The following is an 18,276-nucleotide window of genomic DNA, read 5'->3' on the forward strand; positions in this document are numbered from 1 at the left end:
GATTTTTTACACAGAGGGTGGTGGATGCCTGGAACTCGCTGCCGGGGGAGTTCGTGGAAGCGGATACGGTAGTGACTTTTAAGGGGCGTCTTGACAAATACATGAACAGGATGGGAATAGAGGGATATCGTCCCCGGAAGGGTAGGAGGTTTTAGTTAAGTCGGGCAGCATGGTCGGTGCAGGCTTGGAGGGCCGGAAGGCCCTCCTGTGCTGTAACTTTATTTGTTCTTTGTTATTTGCAGTGTGCTTATTAAAGAAAGAAAATTACACATTTATCTAGCAACTTTTACATCTTCAGAACACTGCAATGTGTTTTGCTGTCAATTAATAACTTGGAGTGATATGATAAGTGAGGCAATACAGCAAGGTCCCATAAATGATAGGTGAATGATCTGTTCCAATATTGGAGGAGATATCCACATAGACCATAACAACTGGGCAGTTCTCCTGCTGTTATTTGATTAGTATCAGTGGATCCATTATGTCCATGTAACTGACCTACTACTTAACATGGAGCTTCAGATTAAGACCTTATCTGAGAGAATACATCCAGCAATGCATCAAAGTATTGGTCTCGACTCTACTCCATATCAGGGACCCAGGACCTTCTGATCCAGAGGCAAGACTGATGCAATCTTTCACTTTTTCTAATCTTGCACGTTATATAAAGGGCAAAAGACTAACTGGGGAAAGAATAGGGCCTCTTGAGGATCAACAGGGTCATCTATGTGCGGATCCACAAGAGATGGGTGAGATCCTAAATGAATATTTCTCATCAGTATTTACTGCTGAGAAAGGCATGGATGTTAGGAAACTTGGGGAAATAAACAGTGATGTCTTGAGGAGTGTACATATTACAGAGAAGGTGCTGCTGGAAGTCTTAAAGTGCATCAAGGTAGATAAATCCCCGGGACCTAATGAAGTGTATCTCAGAACATTGTGGGAGGCTAGGGAGGAAATTGCAGGTCCCCTAGCAGAGATATTTAAATCATTGACAACCACAGGTGAGGTGCCTGAAGATTGGAGTGTGGCTAATGTTGTGCCTTTGTTTAAGAAGGGCTGCAGGGAAAAGCCTGGAAACAACAGGCTGATCGAGCTAGTGTCTGTAGTGGGTAAGTTGTTAGAAGGAATTCCGAGAGACAGGATCTACAGGTATTTAGAGAGGCAAAAACTGATTAGCGACAGTTGGGCAAAATGATGATTTCTTTTTTGAATATATTTAGCTTGCAATTGTTCAAAATTTGATTAGGATGCAATACTTCCCATAACAATGAGGTTGATAACTTCATCAATAACAGTTTTATCACCAAGTTGGCATCTGCAATAAACCAGTCACTGAAGAATGCCTCATTGAATTTTCTTTTGGTAAAACAATAACCTTGTGGTGTTCAGGGAACCAGAGTCATTTTTGGTTGCTCATATAATGTATTTTTTTTGAATTAGCACATGCTCAGATGCTACACATCTCCTCTGCAATGAATATTCTCAATGCTGGTTGAAATCCAGGCAAAATATTGAGCACTTCCTTCCTTGTCCTTCAACAGCAAACAGAAAATCTCTACATCTCAGCAAGCACACTCATCCTGCTGATGACAATGTAACTGCAGATTTTTATATCCTGAGACTTAGAAAATGCAGTATGTTTGAATTTCCTTCTTTTCCTAATTTTAGAACTTCTAACCTGTTAAAGAGCATTTCCAATCAATCAATTTTGTTTTATAAAATAAACTTATGTTCACTTTAATGTAATAGTCACATGACACGTAATTTTCATCTCACCATTATTAGAGTAGTCTCACCTATATTTATATCCTATGCATCAGGTAAACAAAACATGAGCAGTGATGCAGAAGCATATTATTGAAGGCTAAAATGTTGCTTTTGGACAAAAATTTTACTGGTTTACAATGCCACATCAAAATAGTGGAATTTGCTCTTAGTCCATGACCATGAAAAGGAAGTATCTAAAACAATTCTTTCTCCTTCCCATGGACAGGAAACACCAACAATAACTGTGGGAGAGGGTAAATTATGAACCATCCAGTTGTTTTCCCAGTAAAATGTCCGAACAAGACATGTGAGACAAAGTAGCTTTGACAGATTTTACTTACCTCTCCAAGGTAGCAGATTTGCTTATGTGCAACTTCAACAAAAACTTCTATGATCAAGTTAACAGTCTCAGGTGTGTTCTTGTAAATTTCCATTAAACCAATGCAGTTATTGAGAAAGTCCATTAAAAAGGTAAACAGAATGGCTACATTGTCTATCTGTGTTGCTTCAGCAATTCCACAAAGTGCCTCCAGCGTAGCAATGATCTCCTGCTTTACCTCTTCTTCCTGACAGATTTGTTGGAAGTTTTCTTGGTTTATAACATTAAGAAATCGCTGTTGGAGTGGCTGGAGAACCTAAGAAAAATATATTTTACAAATACATGATAAAGTGAATGTTTCTCATCTTGACAGGAGGGTTTCAATAAACAAATTAAATTTTGTTCATTTGAAATTTAATTTAAAATGTGCTCTGTGACATTTTTACAGATAAGTCTGATAGATATCTAATGTCCTCCAATGGGCAACTGTGACTAGATGCTGATGTTAGCTCAGCTTGCATTGTAGTTTTGATCTACTTAGAGGGCTATGAGGCTTGCCTGATGGGAGGGATTTCTCTAATTTGTGCCTGAAGCAAATAGATTTACTTGGTAACAACAACCGTTTTTATATAGCACCTTAATTTAAAAAAAAATCTTAAGGCAACTCTGGAGCATTATAAAACAAAATAAGACACCAAGCCAAAGGAGGGGGTATTAGATTGAATGACCAAAAAGTTGGTCAAAGTAGTAGTTTTAAGGAATGTACTAAAGGAAGAAAGTGAGGTGGAGAAATGTAGGGATGGAATTCCAAAGTTTAGGTCCGAAGTAATAGTTTAGGATTTATTATGCTAGAGGCATAAAAGTTGTGATCTGTGGTCACTATCTCTGATACAGTCAGAACTATGCCTGCCATGGGCCTTGGTTTCAGATATGGCTACAGCAACATTCAGAGTCCCTTTAATGATTCATGAGTGGAAGTGCAACCTCCTGAGAAAGGCTTCAGTAATTTTAACTGGTCCATACATTCTTCTGGATGAGTTGTGTTGAGAAGATGTGGCTCTCCACTGGTGCTGTTTGGTTAATCTAGCTTTCCTCCCAGTCTCTTGTTGTTTCTCTTCCACGTGCATGTGGATTTTGAAATCCTAGCTCAGCAACGGTTTTGAAATAAAATTCTTTTCAAGGATGATAATGAATGAATGCAGTGGAAAATTTCTTGAGTATGAGAGTTCAAAACATTCAACATCTGCAATGATCCCGAAGATATGGCCAAAACTCTTTAACAAATCTCAATTGAACACAATCTTTAACCAAGTCTATCCACTTTGATATATTATGCTTTTTAAAAGGTAATGCACATGTTAAAGGATAGAAGTCACAGAATTCAGGATTAATTATGTCTTCATGTCTGCAGTACCATCACTTGTACGTGGCAGCTACTGGGAGGAAGCATGCTTCTAATGGAACTCCGGTGAACACTGAACCAATAAGATATTCCCGGCCCCACAAACATAGCTGCAGATTTGCAACACCCCCAAACCATGAAACTTAGGGTGTCGGCAGTAAATTAGTCCACGGAGGATATTGCAGCTCAGCTTGATTCTATCCTGTTTTGACATTCACACGTGGTGCAGTAGGGCCACTGGATATGGAAGTGGTAAATTATATAGCTACGATCAGCTTATCTAGTGGATACCAATGGACTAAACCAAGAACCTTCTTGCTCAATGTTCTCATCCAGAGGCATTTACTCCAATACATTTACTTACCTCAAGAGTTCTGGAAACCCCTCAGAAAACTTTGGTCAAAATATTAACTTAATCCATATTCAAATTCTCACCTCTGTCCAATACTGTTGTTTTGTTTCTGTATCCACATGAGCAAACCCTGCCAAAACCAGGGCTTTCATCAATGTCCGTTGTACACTACTAGGAAGGTAGTTCAGAGGTGGACTTCGACTTGCATACAGTTTTGCCAAATTCCACCAACTTTCACATTTTATTACTAAATTGGCCCTAAAAGGGAATAGTAATCAATTAATACTACTTCAAACCATGAGCAAAGAGGAGAAATATAGTTATCTGAATGCAGTTATAACCTTACAATTAACTCTATAATTGGCATTGGACTCATGAACAAAATAAGTATTTGCTTTTAAAAAAAACGACTTCTATGTTTCACTGCATGATTTAAGTGGTCTCATAAAAAAGCAATACCAAGTGAAATGGCCTAATAATTCAAAAATAAATTTTTGGGACATACTAATAGCTTTAAAGTTACAATTATTTTGAACATTCAATTATTTTACAAAATCTTTGGGTTGTTCACACATTTAAACTTTTATGTACAATACACTTGAGAACATTTCAATCATTTGTCAGTAAGCTACTTAATATGCAACTCAAGTTAAATGTTTATCAAATCAATACTCCAGATAAACCTCAAAGTTAATGTATGGAGGATGGTCAAAAATGCAACCTAATTTTCTTAATAAAATATTATCTATAGTCTGCTGTTTGAGGCTAAACACTGAAATATATCATCTACTCCCAGCAAACTACCCCCTCAGCCCATAAGTCATCAGTTAGGCAGTGTGGTTAAGTAATCTTTTGGAGAAATGACTGAAGAAATCAGTTTAGGTTCTTATGCTAGTACATAACACACAAATAGAAACAAAAAAGCATCAAGGGCTTTATGGAAAACAAACATGTAAATGGTTCTGTAAACACATTAAACAATAAATTTAATTTGGGAGTTTATACCAAACAGGATAGAATATGAAAGTAAAGAGGTCATGACAGTTCTACGCAAAATAATGGTTAGCTAACATCTGAAATACTTTGTACAGTTTAGGGTTCCTCAATATAGTGAGGAGATAGTGAGCACTGAAGAAAGTGCAACATACCAGGCCAAGGGTTTGATTTGTGAGGAAAGCAACTAGAAGCAGTTATGCTCTAAAATTTTATGCATGACAAAACAAGGATGACTTTGTACCCACCGTTCTCTCCTCTCAACTAGTGTTACAAGGAGTTGAACTGTGTCATTTGCAAGGTCTTGTTCTGCAATCCACACTGAAAGATTACTAATAACTTTTTCTAGAAGGTATCCAACAATCCACTGAGCACCTTCAGTGTCCGCACCAAATGCTGTACTTAACGGTAAACTTATCTGTAAGGAAAGAGGACATACATTGAAAAGTTAGTACTGATGCTCATTCAGCTCTTTGGGTTAACAGGGAACTATGCAAAAGGTCTCCAATAATGGGCAGTGCACCACTACCGTGGTGTTCTTGGGAAGACAGGCAAATCTTTGGTTTCCTTGATAATTTTGCTGCTTTTCAAATTCACTGATTTTTGAAACTAATCTCAAATTTTCCACTGGAGTTATTTTCACTATTGTTTCTCATGACTATAAAATTAAGATAATATAGTATATTCTCAGTTTTAGGATCTCATGGGGGCATAGCAAAATTTTTGCTTTGCAACCAATTTGTGTATAGCAAGTGCTTACAAACAGTAAGTAAGTGAAAGACCATTTTTTTTTTTAGTTGGGCTGTTTTAGGAAGAATTTTGCCCAGGGTAATAAGAACACTTCTTGCTCCTCTGCAAAATATCAGTGGATCTTTTGACTTCTATCTGAACAGTTAGAGGACCTCAGGTTAGCTTATGATGCAAAGGTAGCTCCTGTAAATAATGAAATGTCAGCCTAAATGAAGTGTTCAAGTTCTTGGTTTGAGGCCAGTGCTACCAACTAAGCTTAGCTGAGGCTTTCATCTTGTTTACACAATTACTAACACCACAACATTTAATCTCCATTATCTTGTTCTTCCCGAGATTCATTGTAACTTTATCTTAGTTTCTTCGAACTCAATCAGGAGACATTAATAATGCACCAGAAAAAAGATCCCTTTAATATGCTTCCCATAGTAATTTATTTTTTACCTTTCATTAAAAGGGGACAGATGATAAATTTCACAAAGTAGTGCCACTTCTCCAGTAACATAGGAAACTGGAAATGTTGGTCAAACAAGCAAAACAAATTGTTGGCTACAAAATCATCTGACAAAAAGAGGGCTATTTTGTGATTAGGACACAGTCATCATTTTAACAGTTTTTTAAACACTTTGATGTGGAGAGGAGTCCAATATAGTTGATCTCCATATTATAAAAAGGATATTGAGGCATTGGCAAAGGTTAAAAAAAAATTTCTAGGATGGATACCAGAACTGAGAAATTAGAGCCATCAGTAAAGACTGAACAGACTAGGACACTATTCTATAGAAAGGAGAAGGCCGAGTAGTAACCAAATAAAAGTGTTTATAATGATGAGGGGGGTCAGTAGAGTAGATACAATGAAAAAGAAAAAAATACAGCAGATACAGCAGAATCTGAAACAAAAACAGAAGATGCAGGAAACTCTCAGCAGGTCTGACAGCATCTGTGGAGAGAGAATCGAGTCAACATTTCTAGTCAGGATGACCGTTCATCATTGATATAAAGAAGATATTTCCACTTAATGAGGATTCAAAAACTAGGGGCTATAAATACAAAATAGTAATAAATCTAGTGGGGAATTCAGGGGACACTTCTTTATGCAAAGTGTGGTAAGATTATGGAAAGCACGACCACAACTTTTGTTAAATCTCACAGGTCTGAAATGCTAACTCTGTTTCTGCCTCCAAAGATGCTGCCTGACCTGCTGAGTACTTGCATCATTTCCTGTTTTTATTTCACACTTCCAGCATTTTGCACGACAACAAGGAATAGTTGAGGAAAATACTATAGAATAGACGCATTTAAAAGTAAATAGATAAGTACATGAGATAGAGGCGCTGGGGGACTAGATGAAGGTGGGTGGGTGCTTGCGGGAAGCAAAAACAAGAACTTAAGCCAATTGGGCTGTTTCTCTGCTGTGGGTTCCATACACTATAAATTAAGTTCTGTAATAAACTGGATGACTTTACGCAGAAAAATCAGGAAATCCAATGTATTGTTAACTATACTAACAATTTCAATAAATTATTATATTTCCAAGAGTAGATACCCATACTGACCAAGGCACCTTTGGAGTGCGTGACCCTGACATTGTACAACAGAGGTGAAAGTGCTTCAGTCCAAACAGTGACCCAAAAGCATAACTTTTGTTTGATACACATGAAAAGGATAGCTGAAAAATTATTCAAACTTTCTTGAAATCAGCCTTATCTATTTGCATAAAAGTGACCCTACTTGGAATGCAGAGACAAGCATTTTTTCACTAAAAGTCATTGCATCCAATCTTGAACCAAGTAAGCAAATCAAGCAGGTTGATCTGAATATGATTTTTTTCAAAGAAGATTAGCAATATTGGGGCAGAAACATTGGTACCAAACATAGAAGTGAAAAACATATAAGACACTATGCACTGGAGTCTACATTAAAGCTTAAAGTCGTCAGAGGGATGCAATGAGCTAGCTACCTGATAGTCATCCAAATATGTTGAGAAACGACCACATACAACAGGTCCAATTAGAGGTCATGCAATAGAATTTAAAAGTAATTAAACAAACATACCCGTGTAGACAGAAAGACCAAATCCGACATAAACTATAAAATTAATTAAGAAACAACAGTTTGTAAATCTATGAATACATTCAATATTGAGCACCTGATCATAGAGTTTTTCATCTACTAAAAGGTAGGTCTTTGTCCATCGTTTCAGGAACCACATAATATCTTTTCCCATTTGTGGACTGAGGAGTTCTGTCAAGTTTGCCCTCGTGGCTCGAGACTCAACTTCTGATGCTCTCAGAACAGCAGCTAACAACCTGGAAATAGGATTTTTAGATTAGTTTGATGTGTTACTTCACAGATCCATTCAGGTTCACTTATAGTTTCAAATAAATCTAAACTTTCTAAAGGTACACTTGAATACATTTATATTTGTAGAACTAAAAAACAATTAGATCCCCATGTTTCCTAAAGGTAATGGTATGAGTGACTGTTCAACAAGCCACATTTTACCCTCAGACTACTCGAGTGCTATCCTTCAAGCATCAGCTGGCCATGTGAGCATACATTGAACAAGTCTTTTCTTGTCGTTCACACAGAAATCAAAGAATGGGAACCATGGCTGATCTGTTCTCTTAATGGAGACATTAGTATTAATTAATAACATTAATATCAAAGAACAACAAAGAACAATACAGCACAGGAACAGGCCCTTCGGCCCTCCAAGCCCGCGCCGCTCCCCGGTCCAGGATTGAATCCTGAATCCAGGATCCCCGCCCAATTTTCCAGCCTATCTACATACCAATATCCTATCCACCGAGCTGTCCCTCACAGCTACGATGCTTTGTTCATTACAACCTATTAACTCACCCCCACCCCCCCATTCCAGACCATGTGATCTCCAGGGAGAGGCGAAAACCCAGAGTGAAAAACCCCAGGGCCAATATGGGGGAAAAAAATCTGGGAAATTCCTCTCCGACCCCCTGAGGCGATCGAAACGAGTCCAGGAGATCACAATGGCCCTGATCGGAAAATGCTTCCCAACCCTAGTCATTTCCACTTTCACGAACACCATATGAATTCCCTGCCCCCGAGACAGGTTCCCAACTATCCGCAGTCTCGCTCTGTACTGGCACCAGCAAGATGATCATAGAATGAAGCCTTGAAACGAGAAACAAGGAACAATTAGCCCGCGCCGCTCCCTGGTCCAAACTAGACCACTCTTTTGTATCCCTCCATTCCCACTCCGTTCATATAGCTGTCTAGATAAGTCTTAAACGTTCCCAGTGTGTCCGCCTCCACCACCTTGCCCGGCAACACATTCCAGGCCCCCACGACCCTCTGTGTGAAATATGTCCTTCTGATATCTGTGTTAAACCTCCCCCCCTTCACCTTGAACCTATGACCCCTCGTGAACGTCACCACCGACCCGGGGAAAAGCTTCCCACCGTTCACCCTATCTATGCCTTTCATAATTTTATACACCTCTATTAAGTCTCCCCTCATCCTCCGTCTTTCCAAGGAGAACAACCCCAGTTTCCCCAATCTCTCCTCATAACCAAGCCCCTCCATACCAGGCAACATCCTGGTAAACTTCCTCTGTACTCTCTCCAAAGCCTCCATGTCCTTCTGGTAGTGTGGCGACCAGAACTGGACGCAGTATTCCAAATGCGGCCGAACCAACGCTCTATACATCTGCAACATCAGACCCCAACTCTTATACTCTATGCCCCGTCCTATAAAGGCAAGCATGCCATATGCCTTCTTCACCACCTTCTCCACCTGTGACGTCACCTTCAAAGATCTGTGGACTTGCACACCCAGGTCCCTCTGCGTCTCTACACCCTTTATGGTTCTTCCATTTATCGTGTAGCTCCTCCCTACATTATTCCCACCAAAATGCATCACTTCGCATTTATCAGGATTGAACTCCATCTGCCATTTCCTTGCCCAAATTTCCAGCCTATCTATATCCTTCTGTAGCCTCTGACAATGTTCCTCACTATCTGCAAGTCCTGCCAGTTTTGTGTCGTCCGCAAACTTACTGATCACCCCAGTTACTCCTTCTTCCAGATCATTTATATAAATCACAAACAGCAGAGGTCCCAATACAGAGCCCTGCGGTACACCACTAGTCACAGGCCTCCATCCGGAAAAAGACCCTTCCACTACCACCCTCTGTCTTCTATGACTAAGCCAGTTCTCCACCCATCTAGCCACCTCCCCCTTTATCCCATGGGATCCAACCTTTTTCACTAGCCTACCATGAGGGACTTTGTCAAACGCTTTACTAAAGTCCATATAGACAACATCCACGGCCCTTCCTTCGTCAACCATTTTGGTCACTTCTTCAAAAAACACCACCAGGTTAGTGAGGCATGACCTCCCTCTCACAGCCTGCAATTATCCTGCAATTCTGCTGTCAAAAATCAGCAAATTTAAAGTCTGAGTATCAAACTTAGAACCATTCTTGTTTGCATTGCTCAACATCACACAACATTAGATATTTAACAACTAAATCATTGCAGAACTTACAATCAGGATCAAAAGATACAACTGAATAAGCATTTAGTTGGAACTTTTATTTCATCACAAAAACATTTAAGAGTGAGAACACCATTCAATCAGTGCATAGCACTGTTACAGAGTAGATATTAAATGTTATCTGTTTGAGATTGGTAACATTTAAACAAGTTGTGAAGAGCTTGTTCATAATGTTTAAAAGAAAGTAACCAACAGAACTCCTAGAGAACAAATGGTTAGACAGAATTTTAGAAGTACTGAATGCCTGTTACTTTCTCCCCAACATCCGATTACCCTCACTGGCCATCCAATCCCACTCCAATGCACCCCCCCCCCCCCCCCCCCCACCAAGCCCAAGTCAGACGGGAATTAAAGGTATAGCTGCATCTCAGGCGAAGTAACTAGGAGTGGAGCAATCTGATTGACACTCCACTGAAGTTACGGCTCTTGATTTTCTATTTCTCCATGGGATGTGGGTATTGCTGGCCAGGTCAGCATTTGTTGCCCATCCCAAATCACCTTGAGAAGGTGGTAGTGGTAAGCTGCCTTACTGAACCACTGAGGCAACGTAGTGGTGGTACACCGACAGCACTGTTAGGAAGGGAGCTCTAGGAGTCTGACCCAGCAACAGCGAAGCTGATGTAGCTCCAAGTAAGGATGATGAGTGGATTGGAAGGTAACTTGCAGGTGATGGTACTCTCATGCATCTGCTGCCCTTTTCCTTTTTGGTGGTAGAGGTTACAGATTTGCAAGATACTGCCAAATGAGGCTTGATGAGTTTCTGCAGAGCATCTTGTATGTGGTACATACTGCTGCCATTGTGTGTCATTGGTGGAGGGAGTGAATGTTTAAATTGGTGGATGGATGAGGTGCCAAGCAAGTGGGCTGCTGAATTCTGGATGGTGTTAAGCTTGTTGAGTGTTGTTACACGCATAGCATCCTTTCTTCCAGTCTATCACTTTAAAAAAAAACTCTTACCTAATCACAGAATCTGTTCTGTTACATCCTGGGATAGAGGAAGCCTTTTCCCCTGGGGAACCCAGGATCTGAAGTGTTGTGTTAATGTCAACTTCAGTGGCATGCTTAATGGAGTATTCCATTATCTCTGGAGGTATAAGAGGAGTCTCTCCCTGAGTATCATCAGCTAAGAGGTAGCCTAGCAACATTAACAAAGATACCAGGTTACAAGTACATTTTAGTATTCTATAAGATGAATTAATTTCATATTTTCTTGACAAACTACAATGTACATACAACCAAAGTGAACATTATGTAACAAAATATGTAATTAAACAGAAAAGATCATGCAAGTAAGGAAGAATACGGTTTAAAGCAGAATTTCCCTCCAGTTGCACTATTTTCTGTCAGGATTCCCCCAAATTAAACAGTATTTTTGATATAAAAGTACTAACGTCCTACCCACAAACAGATATTCACACCAACAATCCAAATCCATACAGAGCATTGCTTTTAATAATCCAAAATGTTGTGTACATTCCTTCTTCAAGTAATTTGACTCTTGGAAATTATTCTTGGTAGTGGCCATCTAGCAATACAGCTATTTTTGATTTCCAATGAACATTCTTTCATGGTTAACTAAAATGAGCTCTACTCCTGTAAACATCATCAATTTAAATTTTTGGGTATTTCTATCGGAGGTTGTTTTGTTAGTACAAGTCTGAAATTATAATTTTAAGGAGAGTGTTGAACAGACCAAGGGTTGAAGCCTGTTTAGTGATTAGCAAATGTAGTTACAGCCGTTTTAAATAGCTGCCAAGTCACTTTGTTTACTTTACATAGCTTTCTTTTCAATAAAGATAATATTACTATCCCCTCAGAAACTTTTTTTAATGCAATTCCCATGACCCCAATGGAAAGAAAACCTGTTGACAAGGTTTCATTTCTAAAAACTTACTTGAACAAGCAAAATATAAGCAACATAATTCAAACATTATACTTCAAAAAAAAGGAAAATTTTTGCTCTAAATAGTTGATACAATGGTGCATTGTAGGAAACAACAAGCACTCCCAACTCTCATCATTAATCTCAATTATCATCGACAGCCACAGGTGAGGTGCCTGAAGATTGGAGGGTCACAAATGTTGTGCCTTTGTTGAAGGAGGGCAGCAGGGAAAAGCCAGAGAACTACAGACCGGTGAGCCTAACGTCTGTAGTGGATAAGTTGTTGGAATGTTTTCTGTGGGACAGAATCCACAGGCATCAAGAGAGGCAAGGACTGACTAGGGACAGTCAGAATGGGTTTGTGATTGGAAAATCATGTCTCACGAATTTGATTTGAGTTTTTTGAAGGGGTAACCAAGAAGGTAGATGAGGACAGTGCAGTCGATGTTGTCTACATGGACTTTACAAGATGCCTTTGAAAGATACAGCATGGTAGGTTATTGCACAAGGTTAAACCTCATGGGATCCAAGGCGAGGAGTCAATTGGATACAAAATTGGCTTGAAGACAGAATTTGGAGATGCTGGCGTTGGACTGGGGTAAACACAGTAAGTAGTCTCACAACAGCAGGTTAAAGTCCAACAGGTTTATTTGGTAGCACAAGCCACTAGCTTTCGGAGCGCTGCTCCTTCATCAGGTGAGTGGGATTTCAGTTCACAAACAGGACATATAAAGACACAAACTCAATTTACAAAATAATGGTTGGAATGCGAGTCTTTACAAGTAATCAAGTCTTAAAGGTACAGACAATGTGAGTGGAGAGAGGATTAAGCACAGGTTAAAGAGATGTGTATTGTCTCCAGCCAGGACAGTTAGTGAGATTTTGCAAGCCCAGGCAAGTCGTGAGGGTACAGATAGTGTGACATGAACCCAAGATCTCGGTTGAGGCTGTCCTCATGTGTGCGGAACTTGGCTTTCAGTCTCTGCTCAGCGACTCTGTGTTGTCGTGTGTCGTGACAACGCAGAGTCGCTGAGCAGAGACTGATAGCCAAGTTCCGCACACGAGGACACCCTCAACCGGGATCTTGGATTCATGTCACACTATCTATAACCCCCACGATTTGCCTGGCTTGCAAAATCTCACTAACTGTCCTGGCTGGAGACAATACACATCTCTTTAACCTGTGCTTAATCCTCTCTTCACTCACATTGTCTGAACCTTTAAGACTTGATTATCTGTAAAGACTCGCATTCCAACCATTATTTTGTAAATTGAGTTTGTGTCTTTATATGCCCTGTTTGTGAACTGAAATCCCACTCACCTGATGAAGGAGCAGCGCTCCGAAGGCTCGTGGCTTGTGCTACCAAATAAACCTGTTGGACCTTAACCTGGTGTTGTGAGACTTCTTACTTTGAAGACAGAAGGTGTTTGTAGAGGATCGTTTTTCAAACTGGAGGCCTGTGACCAGCGGTTTACCTCAGGGACTGGTACACTGTTATTTGTTATTTATATTAATGATTTGAATGAGAATTCAGGAGGCATGGTTAGCAAGTTTGCAGATGACACCAAGATTGTTGACATAGTGGACTGTGAAGAAGGTTATCTAGGATTGCAACGGGATCTTGATCAATTGGGCCAGTTTGATTTAGATAAATGTGAGGCAGTGCATTTTGGTAGATCGAATCGTGGCAGAACCTACTCAGTTAATGGTAGGGCATTGGGGGAGTTATAGAACAAAGACCTAGGAGTACAGGTTCATAGCTCCTTGAAAGTGGAGTCACAGGTGGACAGGGTGGTGAAGATGGCATTCGGCATGCTTGGTTTCACTGGTCAGATGAAGTTGTACAAGACATTGTTAAGGCCACACTTGGAATACAGTGTCCAGTTCTGGTCACCCTATTATAGAAAGGATATTATTAAACTAGAAAGAATGCAGAAAAGATTTACTAGGATGTTACCAGGACATGATGGCTTGAGTTATTAGGAGAGGATAGATAGACTGGGACTTTTTTCCTTGCAGTGTAGGAGGCTTAGGGGTGATCTTATAGAGGCCTATAAAATAATGAGAGGCATAGATCAGATAGATAGTCAACATCTTTTCCCAATGGTAGGGGAGTCTAAAACTAGAGGGCATAGGTTTAAGGTAAGAGGGGAGAAATACAAAAGGGTCCAGAGGGGCAGTTTTTTTTCACTCAGAGGGTGTTAAGTGTCTGGCACGAGCTACCAAAGGCAGCAGTAGAGGCGGGTACAATTTTGTCTTTTAAAAAGCATTTAGACAGTTACTGGGTAAGATGGGTATAGTAGGATATGGGCCAAATGCAAGCAATTGGGACTAGCTTAGTGGTAAAAACTGGGCAGCATGGACAAGTTAGGCTGAAGGGCCTGTTTCCATGCTGTAAACCTCTATTACTCTATGACTCTACTGATGAGCCCTCAGTATTTCCCAGATGGAGATTCAGTTCCTTGACTGATATGGGAGGTAGGCCACAAGTCCCTTCAGACAGCAGACTCACCACATCCATTTTCCATAGACCCCCAAAAGGCCCGTCTTTCCTACCCTCACTGCTCAACTCTCAGAATCCACCATTTTGGTCTCTTTCAGTGGCTGGCACAACTTCCCACCTCAGCTCACTTAGTCCCACTGTGTCATAGTTCCTGTCCTATTCTCAGAAACTTCTTCCTGCTTCTTCACCGGGATCTGTGTCTGTTATTTTTCTGTAACTTTGTTCTACTCCCAACTGCAGAACCCCAAGCTGTAATTAAATATCTCAAATAGCTTTTTTTTTTTAAAGCTTCCATCCCATAACAAACTTAGCCAGAGTTTATCTTCAAAATCTAATGACCTCAATGCCAGAATTATCTTAGGTTACACTTTGGTTTTAAAAGGACCTTCACTGAAAGAAAATACAGGTTTTTCCCAAAGCACAAGGTTCATCACAATATACTGAGTAGTGAACCTACCTGTGACCAAAAGTAGCCAATGAATATCCTCATACAAATCATCCAGTACTTTATTATCCAATGTTGCTGGCCCTGGTGATGAAAGAAACTGTTGTTGTTGCCTTTGTAGCTGACCATGAAGTCTTGTTACTCTATCTTCCAATAAGCTGCATCAGACAAAAGAAAAATCACATTTATCAAATTACAGAATCAAATCATTGGCATTTAATCCCTAAACGTTTACATAAGGGATCTCTAAACGGTCATTAAAAAATTGAGATCGATATTTGTTCTAGAAGCTGGCTGCAACACACTGTACACAGATGTGTAGGAAGCATGACTGGTTATCTCAATGGCCCATTTGTAAGCCAGACAAATCGCCCTGCGTGCTATTGCTATGGTTTGACAGAGGTGAATATAAAGGAATATTGATAGAAATACTGTAAGAGGTTTCCAAGAAAAATGTGTGGGAGATAAAAAAAGGGACAAAGATTTATGACATTACGTATTCACTAATGAAATCAGAAAATATTCATCACTTATTCCTTCATAACCCTTGTTAAAATATGCTCTAGGTTTCACAAAGTTTAAAGCAGTTATTGAATAATCTTATTTACAACTTAATCAAATATATAAATCTATAATTCCCTCAGTTCCAGATCATTTAATCTTTACATAGGTCATTACTGTCCAATAGAAAATGTTAGTCGCAGGTATGGAAAAATCATTTTAATCTTGTTCAGTCAAATTTTAATATAAAAGGCCTTACTCAATATAGGTGCATGTATTTCACAAAAATATTTATTTAGCATATGGCACCATTCAATGCTAAGTACTGCAGACTTTCCTTTTCAAAGTTTGGAATTCTGTTTTTTTTTCCCTACACTTCCACAGGACATGCATGTCGCTGGCAAGACCAGCATCTTTATTGTCCATCCCTAATTATCCTTGAGAAGGTGGTGGTGAGCTGCCTTCTTGAACCACCCTAGTCAATGTGTTGTAGGTACACTCACAGTGCCGTTGGTGGTAGAGGGAATGGATATTGAAGATGGTGGATGGAATGCTAATCAAGTGGGCTGCTTCATCCTGGATGGTGTCAAGCTTCTCAAATGTTGTTGGAGCTACCCTCTTCCGGCAAGTGGAGAGTATTCCAATCCTTACTTGTGTCTTGTAAATGGTGGAATGCTTTGGGGAGTCAGGAGGTTAGTTACTAACTGCAGAATTCCCAGCCTTCGACCTACTCTCTCATAGCCATCTGTATTTATATGACTTGTCTAGTTCAGTTTCTGGTTAATGGTAACCCCCCCCCCCACAGGATGTTGATAATTGGGGGCTTCAACAATGGTAATGCCATTGAATGTCAAGGGGAAGTGGTTGGATTCTCTCTTGTTGGAGATGGTTATTGCCTGGCACTTGTGTGCCATGAATGTTTCTTACCACTTTGCAGCCCATGCCTAAATGTTGTCCAGCTCATGCTGCTTTTGTCAGACAGGCTCTTCTTACAGCTTCTAGGCTTTTATCCATCAGTTTCAAGCAACACCTTTACTCTTTCACTTCATCAGAATGATGTTGAGAATGATGATTTGCACAATATGATGCAACATACTAGCCTTCACTCACCATTCAGAACACAGTTGAACATTGTGTCCTTTTTGAACTGCTGGCTACTGGAGCAAGGTGCAAAATACTCATACCTGAAAACAAAGGCAGATGTAGTTGGGCTAACTGTGGGCAGATCTTCGAGCTCTTGAGTTTTTGGAGAGAGAGGGAGGAAGGTCTCTCAGAGATAAAGATTGAAGCTGGCATGGTCAGAGAGAAAGCAGTTGCAAGTTCTCTGAAAACTTGCAGGTGGAATGCAAGAGCCAGGAGAGTCTCTGACTGATGAGATGCTTCCCATGGCACTCAAAAGACTCTGGAAGATTTGCCTTTGCGAGGGAGAATTCGGTGGAGTGGACCTTATAGTTGGTAGTCAGCTCAAAAATCCTCCAAAAACATTTGAGGTCTGTTAACAGTCAACCACATTACTGTGGGTCTGGAGTCAAGTAAAGTAAAGACAGCAGATTTCCTCCCTCAAGAAACAGATGGATTTTTAAACTATCAGCATCAGTTTTAATGTCGCTATTACTGAGACTAGTTTTTAAATTCCAGATTTTATAATTTAAATTCCACCAGCTATTGTGGCAGGAGTTGAACCCGGTCTAGGTCTCTGGATTACTCATCCAGTGACATTACCATTATGCCACTGTTTCCCCAAAATAGACATTTAATGACTTAAGAAGAAAAAACAACAAATACTAGCATTAAAAAATATTCAGTAGGTCTATTTTATTTCAATTTCAGAACAATCTTTTTTGATAATCCTCTACATGATGTCCTTGTGCTATCTGAACATACACTTTGCTCAATTGCTGAAGGTCATCAGGTCCAACACATTATAGGAAGTGTGTGTGCTATTTAGAGTTGTCTGCACTATAAAACCATTCCTATTTGATGGGGTCGAATTACATTCTGACTACATCCTAATGTTTCTGTGCCAGTTGACTGTCCCAATCCCATCGTAGTAGCTGATTCTTCTATATGTACACATCAAAGGGACAATGGAAAGCTGACAAATCAGACATCTGTCTAGTTGCATTTCACAAAAGATTATTTCTAATGGCCCAGAACTTCTGTTCCTTGCTTCATTGGCAGCTAGTGCTCCAAAAAGGAGGCTTGGCTTCACTTCCAACCTGAATGAATAAAAAAGGAGTGAAGTGGTGATCCAACTGTGATTGGCACACCTGAGAAATTCTGGCCCAATATTTCTTCATAGGAATTCATGGCACTGCAGTCACTAATTTGAAAGAACCATAAGTCTCTAACACAATGGACTGTCACGTGGCTCACTGTGTGTATACCTGCTCTTTTCCAGAGTAATCCAAAATAATCCCACTGCCATGCCCTCTCCCCAGAGACATCTATTGTCTACTGTTCCAAATGTTCCAGATTCAATCCTCAAACTATTGAGTTAGATGGTCTAAGTTAGGGTAGTAGGTAAGGTACCTTAAAATGATGAGATGTCTTTGGACTTTTTGCTATGGTAAAGATGCTTTATAAAATTTAAGTTGTTACAACTTGGTTAAAGATGGGAAAACAGGCCTAGGTTTTCACTCCTAACTGTTATCTGTAGACCATGAAATGTGGTGTGTCGATGTCAGGTTAGGTTGAAATTGTGCTATTCTATGACTCTTCCCTAGAATGGATAGCCCACCAGCACTCGGTAATAAGACTGACATTTTAATAATTGTCACTTGGGCATGATATTGGAGAAAGACTACCAATGTTACAATACCCCA

General features: G+C 39.9%; 1 protein-coding gene across 3 annotated transcripts in view; it reads right to left on the bottom strand.

Annotated features, from left to right (window-relative positions):
* Positions 1–18,276, bottom strand: part of xpo4 (exportin 4) — an 80,523-nt gene that overhangs the window by 8,465 nt on the left and 53,782 nt on the right. For all 3 annotated transcript variants that reach the window (XM_078222115.1, XM_078222113.1, XM_078222112.1), the window contains exons 11-16: positions 14,963–15,108; positions 11,077–11,254; positions 7,733–7,892; positions 5,085–5,254; positions 3,927–4,101; positions 2,112–2,405 (exon numbers count right to left, since the gene is read on the bottom strand). In XM_078222115.1, coding sequence (XP_078078241.1) covers positions 2,112–2,405; positions 3,927–4,101; positions 5,085–5,254; positions 7,733–7,892; positions 11,077–11,254; positions 14,963–15,108 — 1,123 coding nt within the window. The remainder of the gene's footprint in view (positions 1–2,111; positions 2,406–3,926; positions 4,102–5,084; positions 5,255–7,732; positions 7,893–11,076; positions 11,255–14,962; positions 15,109–18,276) is intronic.

Source organism: Mustelus asterias, chromosome 10 (genome assembly GCF_964213995.1).
Source record: "Mustelus asterias chromosome 10, sMusAst1.hap1.1, whole genome shotgun sequence".
Classification (NCBI taxonomy): Eukaryota; Metazoa; Chordata; class Chondrichthyes; order Carcharhiniformes; family Triakidae; genus Mustelus; species Mustelus asterias.